At 38.8% G+C, this 14,977-nt stretch overlaps 1 protein-coding gene across 1 annotated transcript in view; it reads left to right on the top strand.

Annotated features, from left to right (window-relative positions):
* LOC149284365 (voltage-dependent T-type calcium channel subunit alpha-1I-like) overlaps positions 1-14,977 on the top strand; it is a 222,516-nt gene that overhangs the window by 182,064 nt on the left and 25,475 nt on the right. The window contains exons 16-24 of the mRNA XM_089496792.1: positions 518-929; positions 2,318-2,418; positions 3,042-3,165; positions 8,854-8,922; positions 9,023-9,207; positions 10,387-10,513; positions 11,222-11,347; positions 11,451-11,540; positions 12,046-12,238. Of these exons, the coding sequence (XP_089352918.1) occupies positions 518-929; positions 2,318-2,418; positions 3,042-3,165; positions 8,854-8,922; positions 9,023-9,207; positions 10,387-10,513; positions 11,222-11,347; positions 11,451-11,540; positions 12,046-12,238 (1,427 nt within the window). The remainder of the gene's footprint in view (positions 1-517; positions 930-2,317; positions 2,419-3,041; positions 3,166-8,853; positions 8,923-9,022; positions 9,208-10,386; positions 10,514-11,221; positions 11,348-11,450; positions 11,541-12,045; positions 12,239-14,977) is intronic.

Genomic DNA, 14,977 nt, shown 5'->3' with positions numbered 1-14,977 from the left:
GTAATATTAATATCTACATTAAATATCACATTTTAATGCAAAACAAAAGCACAAACTATAGGTGGTTTTAAGAAATTAAATTACATTTTTAAATTTCACTAAAAGCTTCACAGATGGCAGATCACTTAAAGTAATATGAACACACTAGGGTTCTGTTGGCGGTGATCAAATTAATTGTGCAAGATGGGGTATGATGCCTTTTTGTACATACACATACAGATATCTGCTCATGTTGGCAACTATTTAAAGCTTAGTACCATAGACTATATTTTGTACATATAAAATATGAGTTAAACAGGAAAATTAAGAGTGTTGTAAATCTCAATAGACCATTAAAAGGTAATTATTTAAAAAGAGACTACAGAAATTTTGTGATATTCTGTCTGAATTATTGCAACTCTGCTGGCTATCTAAAAATAAAGTAATTTAATGTAAAATTGAAATTTTAAAACAACAAAATCATAAAGAGTATGTTATGATAAGTTTAGAAGATTTAACAGTACTTTTTTGTTTAACAGACCGGGTCGAGAGCATCTCATTGGGGCCGCAGTGGAGCATGGGGCAGCAGGCGATCTAGCTGGAACAGTTTAGGACGCCGTCCAAGTATAAAGCCAAGACCTCTTACTGCAGAGCACGAATCCTTACTTTCTCAGGGAGAGGACCATAGAGACAGAAGTCATTCCAGGCGGGCATCAAGCCTAAAACACAGAAGGGCGATGTCGCTCGACAATAAGGGGTCTTCAGATATTCCAGATCAGCCAGGAGTTCATGCCAACCACAGGGTACCTTGCAAAGAAAACTCAACACTAGGGGAGCACCAGGATTCCATGGGAAAAACACCAGGATTCCATGGGAAAGTCATGAAAGATGTATTTCCAAAAATGAATAACCGAAAGGATAAGGAAGAAGAAGAAGAAGAAATTGATTATGTAAGTAATATTCAGGGCCGGCCCGACAATGGAGCCAAGTGGGGCAACCGCTCCAGGCGGCACTTTTGAAGCCCTTTTTTTTTTTTTTTTTTAAAGCGAAAGAGAGAAAGGGGCGTCCTCTGCGGCGAGTCTCCCTGTTTGATCTCGGTGCCAGCTTGTAATGCTGAGTGCCGGAAGATTTCCGGCGCTCAGCATTAAAAGCCGGCACCGAGACCGAACAGGGAGACTCGCCGCAGGACTGCTGAAAGGTAAGTACAAGGGGGGGGAACGGAGAGAGAGGAAGGGTAGATAATGGGGGGGGGGGAACGGAGGGAGAGGAAGGGTAGATAAGGGGGGGGGGGGGCGGCATTTTAAAATTCGCCCCAGGCGGCATTTTGCCTTGGGCCGGCCCTGGTAATATTCTTTGAATTTACAAAAACATGCTTTAGAACAACATCCTCACTAGAAAAACCTCTTTTCCCTAGAAAGGTCAGTCTTTAAGGTTTAAGTTTAGAATAGATACACAATATTAATATAAAAGAAAACATTTATCCCTGTATGCACTTCTGATTTCTACCTTACTTCCCTATCATGTTAATATGCAAACGTTTCAAGAGACAGAGATAAAGAGAGCAAAAAAAAGACAAAGCATAATTGTTAGCAAGCAATTCAGTGAAAGAAGCATATGAAGGCTACAAAGCTAATTGACGAGCTGAGACTATGCTGTTAACAATTGTAAGAGAATTGGTGTAAAATAAAGCCTTGAAAAAAAATATGCATTCCTGTATTCTATTGAGTAACTCATTTCTGTTCATAAATGTGAATTTTAAAGTTTGGCCAGGGGCCACTTCTCAAGACAAAAATGTAGCTGTATTATTTAGATTAGTGAAAAAAGACATGGAAATTAATAGTGTCCAATTGCTTTTCTGTCTGGAAATAATCCACTTTGGCAAATCTCTTCAATTTGGATTAAGTACAGATAGCTCTTTTGAAATACATGCATTTGTAATGTAAGTAAATATAATTACTGTATAATTCCTTGATCAAGAATGATAAAAAGACAATTCATTTTAGTACATTATTGATACGTATGGGGTATGGTATCAGATTGGGCATATTCTGTATGATATTTTTCTTTAAGCAATTGTTGCAAAGTATTTCTGTGAACTAAAATGATGACAGCAGAAAGCGAAGTAATCATTTTTTGATAGTGCTCCAATTTATATAGCAGGGTAAACACAGGGACATGTACAGAGAGATTATCACAACACAATCACACATTGCAGAGCTTGGGCAGCAGATGACAACTCCAATTAAATGTAAACAAGTGACTTGTAAATAGATTATGACAAATGCGAAGAAGTAGAGAGATGTGCTAGGTCATAAAGTATTATCCCTGTTCTTTACAGAGTCTGTGTTTCCGAATCAGAAAAATGATTGAAGCATATAGACCTGATTGGTGTGAATTACGTGAAGACTGGTCTATATTTCTTTTCTCTCCTCAGAACAGGTAAACATGTTTTTCCTAAATATTTGTTATTTAAAACATTGAGAAATAAAAAAAAGTTAACAGTTTGATGGCCAATTAAAACTGATGATACAGCCTAGCTGTGGGAACATTAGGGGACACATGGGCTCAGCTGGTATTATTGATTTCTAATAGATCATGCATCCATGTCATCCTGGTACCCAACAAACCAAACTGTAATTTTCTCTTAGACATAGTAGACACATATCAATTGAGTCTAAATCCACACCATGGACAGTGTTAGTTGGAATTACTAAGGTGCATGCATCCCAAAAGCATTTCTTATAGTGTATTTGGAAATCAATCAATATTTGTTTAATATTCTGATACCGCATTAAATAACTGCAGTATTGCACCACATAAGCCTAAAAATCATCCCCAAAGACCCCAACATTGCCAAATTGTAAACTTTTTTTTTCTTCTACAATATAAATGTTTATCAGTTTTATCATAAGTCCTGTTCTATATTTTTAGTAGGCACACCAAGGTGATGACATATTTTGAAAAGAATTGAAATCAAACAGCTGACATACTGCTGTTATATAGAATGTGATTGTGTCTGTCATGCCTTTGGTTCCAAATGCTGACCAATTGTTTCCATGTAGGTTCCGCATCATGTGCCAGACAATAATTGCACACAAGCTTTTTGACTATGTCGTTCTTGCGTTCATCTTCCTCAACTGCATCACTATCGCCCTGGAGAGGCCTCAGATTGAGCACAAGAGTACGGTGAGAGAGATCTTTCCTCTTTAATATTGTTTTGCTCGGTTACTGCAATTCTCACTCATCTTATGGTTGTCTATTCCAATAAGCCATGATTAAGTCTTTAAGCCACTGAAGCTCAGATGGCAAGGAGTATTAAGCTTAACCCACTGAGTGCCAAAGAGGTCTGCAGTATATTATAGAGCAATGTTCTAAGTACACCTTAGCAATAAATGAATAAATATTTTCTAATGCATTGTGTTTTTCATTTACTGTATGTTAGTCATAGGAAAAACCTGTATTTTTTAATGAACTTCTGCTGTCACATGTGAAGCTTGTCATTTTATCTTGATCATTTATTTTAGTAAAGCATTGGCTCCCCTGCATATGCTAGTTCCTTCTTTTTTACTATACACAAGCTATGATGCAGTGAGTTTCTGGTCATGCAAATGCAGATTATTTGACTCACTCCTTTAGAGGCCTAGAGCAAATTTGGTAAAGATCATTGACTAACTCAATCACCTTAGATTGCACGCTTTCAAGACTACATAGGTCTTTTGTTCAGACATATTGTACATTTAAAGCTAGAATTGTCCATACATTTATTTAGTAATGTCCAGACAGTAACAATATACATAGACTATGAATTGAGATTAACAGTGATGTCAGGGAAAAACGCAAATCTGTGATTACTTTAGAGCGTCAGTGCAAATTGTAACATTCGACACAAACAGTTATCAACTGTCCCATACTATGAGCACATATAACAAGTAATAGTGTGATATAAACAATTTATCATGGGTTGAACCAGAATTAACTGTGGTATACCAGTCTCAAGTAGGCTAAAGCCTTCTTGCCTGGAGTCAGAAAAACAACCAGCCACATGCAGCAACAGCAGTACTAGCAAGCATCCTTGCTGTAGTAGTGGTAAAATATTGTCCACCTCATATACCAACCTGATGCGCAATTTTAGCCAATAAAACATCTCACAGAGGGGTCATGTTCTGGTGCATAAATTGGATGAAAGGAAAGATTGGTTGTAAACTATTCTGTAGTAAAGCATAGAAAAACAACTACCAGTACCAACAAAACCCACTCTTAGGATTCCCCACTACCACAAGCACTGCCATCACTGGAACATTTCTAACCAGAGTAAAAATGGGCAGGCACTGTCAGATGATAGTAGCAGATCTATGTTACAAAAGCACCAGCAGGGTAGCTATACCACAGGTTCCCCTACATGCAATGGCACCAGTACCACCATCACCACCATTACTAATACTCTCATGGGAAAGAAAGCTAGTACCACCTCTACCTCACCTTGTGTACAGTGCCTAAGTAAATTGTGGGATTAGTTTGAGAGTATGGAAGATGGGCCCACTGGAATGTGCAAATTGTGAAAGTTCCTGGGTAAGGTGGACAGCTCACCAATTCTGGTTTAAACCAACACCTGTGGACACACAACAGCATAGCTTTTCTTCAGGGGCAAACTGGCTGGCTGGCAATTATTAAATTTTTATGAATATTGGGGAAATTCAGTCCTACACCAAGGAGCTGCAGGTGCTGCTAATGCCTGCCCAGACCATGCTTTACAACTGCTGCTGCTACTCCTTCCTTACTCTGAGGAGGAAATTCATCCCTATACCGAGTAGCCAAGTTGCTGCTGCTGTAGCTCAATCTCCTGCCTTACTCTGGAGGGTCAATTTTTGTTCTTTATTTCTAATATTGGGAACTTCAAACAGTGCCTGCCCAGGCCACATGCTTAACTACTGCTGCTCCTCTATCTCATTCCTTACTCTGGGGTGGTCTATTTTACCCTTCCCTGTGATTTAACGTCCTACCTTACTATGGGGAATCAATGTTTGTTATTTTCTCTAATATGGGGAATTCAGTTTGTCTACCAGTGCCTGTCCTGCCTCTATGGCTCAATCTCCTTCTTTACTCTGGGGGATCAAGTCTTCTTCTTTTAGCCAGTATTAGAGGAAATTTAGTCATGTACAACATTTATGTGTCTGTGTAGCAGAGGTGCCCTGCCTCATTGGCTCAGTCTCTTTTATTACACATTTCGTCTGAATCCATTCTGGTTGCTGTGCACAAGTCTAGCTACTACCAAAGGGTGGTAGATAAAGGCAGAGAAAGACAAATAGTAAGACTTAAGCTTTATTGAGTTAAAAAGATTTCAAACACGCTCTTCACAGAAGACAACAGTTAATGGGGTGATAGCCAAGTATGTATTGTAACAGTGGATGCCTACAAATGATATTGCTATAGTGTCAGATCAGTAAGCGGCAAATGGGCTGTGACTGTATCCAGTATTGAAGTCAACGAACTTCCCTGGTAATGCGGCTCTAGCTCAAAGATACGTTAAAACACCCTTCAGACCAGTTTCCTATCACTGAATTCTACATGATAAGGAAACACATTTAAAGTAAGGAAGGATGAGAGAACCTTTATTAGTATTATTATTATTCTTTCTTACTGCTGTGAATAGGACACTTGTCTGCTAGTCAGAAAGCAGAGATGTACCCCACATGCAGGGGAGCCACTGTTTGACATGGTAATCCCAACATGTATTTTGCCACATACTGTGACTTCATCAATACATTAGATAAAAAAAATTATATAGTGCCGGCAGATTCTGTAGCACTGTTACAATAGGTGGCAGTAAAAATAACTAACAGAGACAATTTAAAACAACAACAACATTAAAGCATGCTGGTAAAGAAGAAAAAGAGGACCCCGCTCTTGCAAGCTTACAATCTATATGTTGGTTGAGAAGGAAGTGAGACAAGAGTACTTGGGTGAGGATGGGTTCATTTTAGTGAGGGTGATATGGAAAACTCTGTGTTAATCTTGCAGTTGGGCATGGTGGATGGCTTCTTTAGAATGCTGGTTGAGGGTAATAAGAGGAAACATTGTATATGTCTAGGAGTAGGTAGGTTGGAGTAGGTAGGATTTTAGTGAGCCTTCAGGACCAGGGTTTTTTTTACCACGTTTGCTCTAAAGGACCAGTCTTTATCCCCTTAACAACCTGGCACGTCATGGCATTGACCAAGCTTAGAAAGCGATCTAAGATTGTTTTCTTCACTTAAACGGTGTTGCTGTAATGCCTCAATGTCAAGGCATTCAGCAACGCCGAACATTTAAAAAGAATATGTAGTGATGTCACCATCAGGGGAACCATCCAGTTTCAACAAAATGTAAAAAAATGTCAGAAAATATAAAAAAAAAAATATTTTTATGAGCAAGTACTAAAATTAGTACCATATCTTCTCAAAAATCCTGACATGGAAAATGAAACATACTAGCATTTCAAATATGCAAGAGGTGTCTCAAAAAAAAAAAGAATGGTTTGATGGGGTAAATTTTAGTGGCCGGGTTCAAAGATGGCCCAAATAGGACAGAGGCACAGACTGATCAGATGTAAAAATGAAAAAAAAAGCGCACTTCTCAAATGTGGCCTTTTAGCCCCCAACCAACCAGACATGCATGGGTGGTGTCACTGTACTCGAGAGATGTTGCGGAACACATATTGGCGTGTTGTTTGGCAGTTACATATACCAAGGTTTGTACATTTATACCTAAAGTACAATGTTTATGAAAAAGAACACAAAATAAATTAATACCACAAAGTTGACAAAGGGTGTGTCAGGGACTGGCTTCATACAGAAGCCTTTAATGACTTAGAGCTCCCAAAGATGGAATTCAGGAGTTATTGCGCAGTAGTGGAGTCGGACAGGGGCTGGTGCAGGGCTACTGCACTCTCCAGTGTGTTGAGCACCTAGGGTTGTGCGGCTACATACCAGGGCCCTGACATAGCAGCAGATGTTGTCCAGAACAAGACAGAATGATATCCTGCAGGCACCCTGCAGCAGGCATGAGACATAGAAGAATGAGCAGAATGCTGCAGGCTGGGAGTAGGGAAGCTAAGCAGAGTAAAAGCAGAAACAAAGCGCGCAAGGGGGACAGAACAATGAACAGGGAGACTGGGCAAGAAACATAGCCAGACAAGACATACATGGTACAGGACACAACAAAGGACAGGGAAACAAGACAAGGAACACAAGGGATAGAGTGAGGAACCGAGATCCTCAGATGCTTCTCCTTTAAGCAATTATAGGAAATCTTAAACTGGGACATGGGGAGAGAAGAGAGGAACCGAGACCCTCAGATGATTTAGGGAAAAGAGGGCACAGTCACATTAAAGAGTGAAACACATAAATACAGGACTAGCCTAGGACTATATGATAACAATTGGATATTTAGTCAAATCTTATGGCCATATTATGCTTAGCCCTCCACTACGCCAAAGTACTCCAATATTTGGTGGGTCCTAGCGCTAAACCCTGCCTACTGAATACTAATAGGCTGAAACTAAAACATTGAATCTAAACACAGAAGGACATGCCCCCTCAATCATGGTGATGTGGGAACATTTTTTAAGCATCCCCTACCAGGTACCTTCACTTGTCCTATGAGGATACCTTGGCATGATGTACCTGTTACATCAATAGTGTGGAAGAAGGTCAAAATCTGACAGAACAGGTTAGTGAATTGGAGAGAAGAGGTACAGCATGGCTGAAATCAATTTAATGATAGAGGGTATAGGGAACCATTGGAAACAAAGGCACAGTGGTACAGCAGAAGGAGAGCGGTCTTTCTATCTCGCAGTAATGAAATATAAGCATTATATCAACAACATATTCCGAATGTATTCTATTTTGAATATGGCAGAGTGGGGCAGCAGATGAAGGGCAATCTCTCTCCCTCACGGTTATAAAATATTAGCCTTTTATCAATTTTCCCAAAGTGTTCTATTTAGCATTTGGAATCTTTAAAAAACTCTACTGACAACTTCACCATACAACTTGTTTTAACTGCAATTGAATGTGAGCACATCTTTCCAAAACTGGTTTTAATGTTGTTTGTTACCCAACTTTCTTAAGTAAGGTTTGATGAGAGAAACCATGTGCCACAATATTATTTGTTGGGTTCCAAGGGGAAAAGATAAAAAAAATGGCTACATCAGATCTGTTTGGCACAAAATGCCATACTATTTAAAAATAGATGATGCAGCACACAATTATTTTATTTTCATGGTGGATATATGTGACTATCCATAGCTGCCCAACAGACATGTGAAACACTGCATGGCGATGCTTGAACAGGAGGGATTTCAATCATTGAAAACACTCACCTTAAAGAAAATGCAAAATGTGAGATGCATGTTATGTTTTGTTATATGGTTTTTACCAAATGATTTCTTAATATTTAGAGTTAATTTAAAAATCACAAGTCCTACTTATAAACACACAACTGATGACCTTCTGTTATGAAGTTATAAATTTGGACAAGTTCGCAAAAACTCCCCAAAAGAAAACAGTAGGATGTTTCTGTCTAGGCAAATTTCTGTTACAAATAGTGTTATAGAACATTGGCTATACTCTCATGGACAGGACTAATATGTCTACATATTCGACTACATATGTAAGTGTATAGGAAATGCAGGCCCACTCAGAATGCTTTCCTCCCATTCATCACAACAGCATTTTAGCCCACAAAACAGGCTTCATCAAGCTAAATAGAGCAAGACTAAGTGTTCTGAGAGTGTTTTACACAGATACACTCTGCAGAACTTGGGGAATTTCTGCATTTAACACAAGGAGATATACATTAATCCATCCCCCCTAATTTGCTTTATGTTTCTTCCCACAGGAGAGGATTTTCCTGAGTATATCAAACTATATATTTACAGCTATTTTTGTAGCCGAGATGACATTAAAGGTATGTTTTTTGAATGCATAGTAGCAATCCCATATTCATTCCAGTTACCTGCCCATCCATGCTTTAATGTAGAATTGTCTTCATTTGGTGCTTATTTTAGGTGGTCTCTCTTGGACTTTACTTCGGGGATCAGGCTTACCTTCGCAGCAGCTGGAACATCTTAGATGGTTTTCTAGTTCTTGTGTCACTTATTGATATTGTTGTATCTGTTGCCTCAGCTGGAGGAGCAAAAATATTGGGAGTCCTAAGGGTGCTTAGACTTCTACGAACCTTACGACCTCTAAGGTAAACTACTATGATTCCATATGAAAATATTCCATTCTCCATACATTCTTTGGGAGACCAAATGGATAGACAGTCCTGTGAAAAAAAAACATGATTTTACATATCAGGACAAAGTAACAATCATCTGTTCCTTAGCAAGTCTACAAATTAGGTAAATACAACCTAAGATGTACAACAACACATGACATATTACACCATGTCATGATTTATTGAACAAAAATAAAGCCAAAATAGAGAAGCCATGTGTGCAAATAGGTACATCTTATGATTCAATAGCATGTAGAACCACCTTTAGCAGCAGAACTTGAAGTAATTATTTTCTGTGTGACTATCAGTCTCTCACATCGTTGTGGAGGAATTTTGGCCCACTCATCTTTAGAAAGTTTCTTCAGTTCATTGAGGTTTGCGAGCATTTGTTTATGCACAGCTCTCTTAAGGTCCCGGCACAGCATTTCAATTAGGTTAAGGTCTGGACTTGGCGTGAATTTGCTTTCCCCTTTTGAATAATCTTTCTCACTGCAGAATGATGGACTTTAGATTGCTTGGAAATTGCCTTAAACCACTTCCGAGATTGATGGGTCGTTGCTGATGTCTTTACTACTTGCATTGTGTTAACACAAACCTAAATGCTCCAGACCAGCAAACTGCAAGAACTTTGGCTTTTATAGAGGTGGTCACAGTTGCTAATGATCACTTATTCAAGGGCATTTGATTAGCAGGACCTGTCTGCTACTTAGCCTCTTAATTCCTATTGAAGCATTGATGGTGTACTTATTTTTCACACACAGCTTCTCCATTTTGGCTTATTTTTGTTGAGTAGATCATGACACGGTGTAATATGTTGTTGTTCATCTGAGGTTATACTTACCTAATTGTTAGACATGCTAAGGAACAGATGATTGTTATGTTCTGATACGTAAAACCATAGAATTTAAAGAGGGTGTATTTTCTTCTTCACACGACTATAGATACACTAAACTTATCTCCAAAGTTTTAAAAGCTGTATTATCTTTCTCCATATTTTATCATGCTACATATGTGCTGTTGACCAAAATTGATTTGCTATTTTGAAAAACAAAAAACTAATAATTGTTATAAATTACACAACCAGCTACTTTAAAAAGCTTATTTGATTGTAAACATTATGGTTAATAATTACAAATGTTATTTTCCATGTAGGGTTATCAGCAGAGCTCCTGGACTGAAACTGGTGGTGGAGACCCTAATATCTTCTTTAAAACCTATTGGAAATATTGTTCTCATTTGCTGTGCCTTTTTTATTATTTTTGGGATTCTAGGTGTGCAGGTAACAATTTGATTTTGCCCTGTATTCTTACACACAGTACATCCCCTTTACTATTAGAGGAACCCTTAAAGGTTACTCTACTCTATGAAGAATATTAGAAGAATATTGGAGCGTCTTAGCTGCAAAAGAAATAAAAGACCCCATGTTGCTCTATTCAATGTACATTTGTATTGACATCTGTCTTGGATGTTTTGCGAATGCCCCTTAATGACCATGTTTGAAAATCACCTTAGGAATATTCCCCTGGTGAATAGGTCCTATCATTTAAGTGTTTATAAGATGACCCTTGTCCAACTGTATTCTTTGTCTTTACCTTTCTATGTCATTTTTTACAGTATATTTTTTTTAAATTGATCTGAAACTGGCTTCCCTTACCTTGTCCTATGTCAAATTCTTATATTGCACATATTACAGATATTAATGACTGTAGAATGCTGTAGGCGTGGAGCTGCCTGGTTTAGAGATACACAAGATGTAACTGTAAATACCCAATCCCAGAAAGAATTGTTGGGGGTTTTACTTACCTGAACTTAATAGACAAGGTGACCATGGGCGCTCAATCGAAAAATGCCTGCTTTTAATTTATTGGTATCTGTAGGGTCTTTGTTTTGCCCTTTGTTCATTCATCTCATTAAGTGTAATTGGGCCACATGCGTTCTCTGTAATTCTATTTTGTAATTCTTTACACACTTCATTTCTTTACTGCAGCTTTTTAAGGGAAAATTTTTCTACTGCCTTGGTGTAGATGTTCGAAATGTCACCAACAGGTCAGACTGTGAAGCGGCCAATTATAAATGGGTACACCATAAGTACAACTTTGATAACCTGGGGCAGGTAATTGCTTACAGACGGCTAAATACGTCAGTTTTATTTAGTCTCGTGGGATTTGCAAACTAACAAAATCTAATTAAATGTGTGTAACTTCTTTCAATTTCAGGCGCTAATGTCACTTTTTGTTTTGGCATCTAAAGACGGATGGGTTAATATCATGTATAATGGACTAGATGCAGTGGCTGTGGACCAGCAGGTAGAATTTCTGTTTTTGTCATTAATATAGCTTAGTGATTAAACAACAACAAAAACAAACTAGTGACCTTTTCAGAAAAAATAAAAAATGTCCACCTTATACCACCTATGACTGCCAAAATTATTTAAAAACGACTAAGCATTCAAAGCAGATATTTATCTTATTATATTGATTGGTAGCAACTTCATTATTTTTAATAGTTTAGCTAGTGCACATTTCTGTTTTATTTTTTACTGGGGGGGGGTCAAATGCAAAATGGTATTTCAGCTTTGGGAATTAAAGAATAAGCCAACACTTAACTATGAACTTTAGAGCTGTCATATCTTCAGCTTCATAGAATGATCCTTCCTTAGACCTCTTATGCATAGCTTTTAACCAGAACCTTATACTTTGAATGCCATTTGATGTGGCAAAGGTGGATAATTCTCAGTCTGTACCTGTGATACTTGTTACGTGCTATATTAAATGGCTTCTAATTGTTTTTGTTTTCTTGTTTGCCTTTTAGCCTATTACCAATCACAATCCTTGGATGCTGCTTTATTTTATCTCTTTCCTACTCATTGTCAGTTTCTTTGTACTAAATATGTTTGTGGGTGTAGTAGTAGAAAACTTCCACAAGTGCCGACAACACCAGGAGGCTGAGGAAGCCCGGAGACGAGAGGAGAAACGCCTTAGGCGGTTGGAGAAAAAAAGAAGGAGTAAGAGAAAGCCTAAGTGTTCGGTCGGTTCGTAGGCACTATAACTTCTCCCTATCTTCTTCCTCCTGCCTTCAGTGCCACTATAAGTGTCCATAATCTATCATGCCCATTCAAGTTTCAGTTTGTAGATCTGGTTAACCTATAACTGATAGAAATCAATCTTTTTAACAACAACTGCCAGCAGGGTCTATGTATCAAAAAAGACAAAGACATGCCACCAGTACTGAATATGTGTCAGCATATATGATGCACAAATAATACAAAAATAGCTTGGATTTCAGATCATTATTGACAAGATATTTGCACATCTTACCTACTTGTTCCTTAGCAAATGGTACTAGAGTCTAAAATATAGATCCTAAGAATAAAAAATAACCTGAAATGTATGTTTGTGCACACATTATGAAACAGAAAATGAATTACTAGACCACATCTGCAGAGTACACCTTCAGTATACTCTCGGTTTTGTAGACTGATTTGATTCATAGACCTACTGAGTGTCTCACATTGCCTTGCTTTGTTTATTGTCACCAAATGTATTCACTGTTTTGAGTGAATATATCTCATATATGGAGCGAGAAAGCAAGATACCTTAATACAAAAAATGAACTTTTAAAAATCAAGTAGTGGTCAGGTCAGACTAAATTATGAAGGCCAGCAAACTGTGAAACATAGCTCAAAAGTGGGAGAGAAGAAAGATAGAGCAGTGATTCTTAAACCTTTTTGGTCCGTGGACCACTTTGGCATGGTATAAAAAGCCAAGGACCACCCCACTTCCTGTTTATGCAAGGAAGAACATGCATGCATACTTATGTACTCTAAATAGTTCTGGGCATCACCATAAAGATCCCAAGGACCACTGATGGTCCACGGACTGCAGTTTGAGAAGCACTGAGATAGAAAAGGGAAGAAGGGTGTGCTTTATATGTAATTATATGCAAAATGGGTTCAATATTTTATAACGTACTGTTCTATCATCCCAGCCCTGATTTACCCATAACTGTTTCCCTTCCAGAGGGACCTGCACGGCATAATTCTACAATGCGCTGCAGGCTTCACTGGCAGTTAAGGGTTAACTACTTCAATGTTTTAATTTCTAGTACAGTTGTGGTTATTCTATTCATCCTAGACTTTCCATGTTCAAATGTGATTTTTCAGCTGTCATTACTGTCATTCTTCTCTTAGTTTAGTCCAGTGTTTATTAACCCATGCTATTCCATATTCTAGACAAGTTATGACCATTTGAGGGTTTCATGGTGGCTTTCACGACTTGAACTACAGTATCTCACAAAAGTGAGAACACCCCTCACATTTTTGTAAATATTTTATTATATCTTTTCATGTGACAACACTGAAGAAATGACACTCTGCTACAATGTAAAGTAGTGATTGTAAAGCCTGTATAACAGTGTAAATTTGGTTTTCCCATCAAAAAAACTCAACACACAGCCATTAATGTCTAGACCTTGGCAACAAAAGTGAGTACACCCCTAAGTGGAAGTGTCCAAAGTGTCAACCATTATTTTCCAGCACTGCCTTAACCCTCTTGAGCATGGAGTTCACCAGAGCTTCACAGGTTACCACTGGAGCCCTCTTCCACTCCGTTTGTGGATTCCCCACAGATGCTCAATAGGATTGGTGACATGCTTGGTCAGTCCATCACCTTTTACCCTCAGCTTCTTTAGCAAGGCAGTGGTCGTCTTGGAGGTGTGTTTGGGGTCGTTATCATGTTGGAATACTGCCCTGCGGCCCAGTCTCCGTGAGGAGAGGATCATGCTCTGCTTCAGTATGTCACAGTACATGTTGGCATTTATGGTTCCCTAAATGAACTTTAGCTCCCCAGTGCTGGCAGCACTCATGCAGGCCCAGACCATGACATTCCAACCACCATGCTTGACTGTAGGCATGACACACTTGTCTTTGTACTCCTCACCTGGTTAGCGCCACACAAGCTTGACACCATCTGAACCCAATACATTTATCTTGGTCTCATCGGACCACAGGACATAGTTCCAGTAATCCATGTCCTTAGTCTGCTATGCAGTGTGCGGCGTATGGTCTGAGCACTGATAGGCTGACCCCCCCCACCCCTTCAACCTCTGCAGCAATGCTGGCAACACTCATACATCTATTTCCCAAAGACAACCTCTGGATATGACGCTAAGCACGTGCACTCAACTTTTTTTGGTCGACCATGGCGAGGCCTGAGTGGAACCTGTCCTGTGAAACCGCTGTATGGTCTTGCCCACCATGCTGCAGCTCAGTTTCAGGGTCTGAGCAATCTTCTTATAGCCTAGGCCATCTTTATGTAGAGCAACAATTCTTTTTTCAGATCCTCAGAGAGTTCTTTGCCATGAGGTGCCATGTTGAACTTCCAGTGACCAGTATTTAACACACCTGCTCCCCATTCACACCTGAGACCTTGTAACACCTGAGACATTGTAATGAGTCACATGACACCGGGGTGGGGAAATGGCTAATTGGGCCCAATTTGGACATTTCCACTTAGGGGTGTACTCAGTTTTGTTGTCAAGGTTTAGACATTATTGGCTGTTTGCTAAGTTATTTTGATGGGAAAACCAAATTTACACTGTTATACAGGCTGTACACTCACTACTTTACATTGTAGCAGAGCGTTATTTCTTCAGTGTTGCCCCCTGAAAAGATATAATAAAATATTTACAAAAATGTGAGGGGTGTACTCATTTTTGTGAGATACTGTATATGGAATAGCACAAC

The sequence above is a fragment of the Sceloporus occidentalis genome, unplaced genomic scaffold (assembly GCF_023333645.1).
Source record: "Sceloporus occidentalis isolate IW3139 unplaced genomic scaffold, rSceOcc1.0.p SCAF_94, whole genome shotgun sequence".
Classification (NCBI taxonomy): Eukaryota; Metazoa; Chordata; class Lepidosauria; order Squamata; family Phrynosomatidae; genus Sceloporus; species Sceloporus occidentalis.
This window is presented reverse-complemented; position numbering and strand designations above follow the sequence as displayed.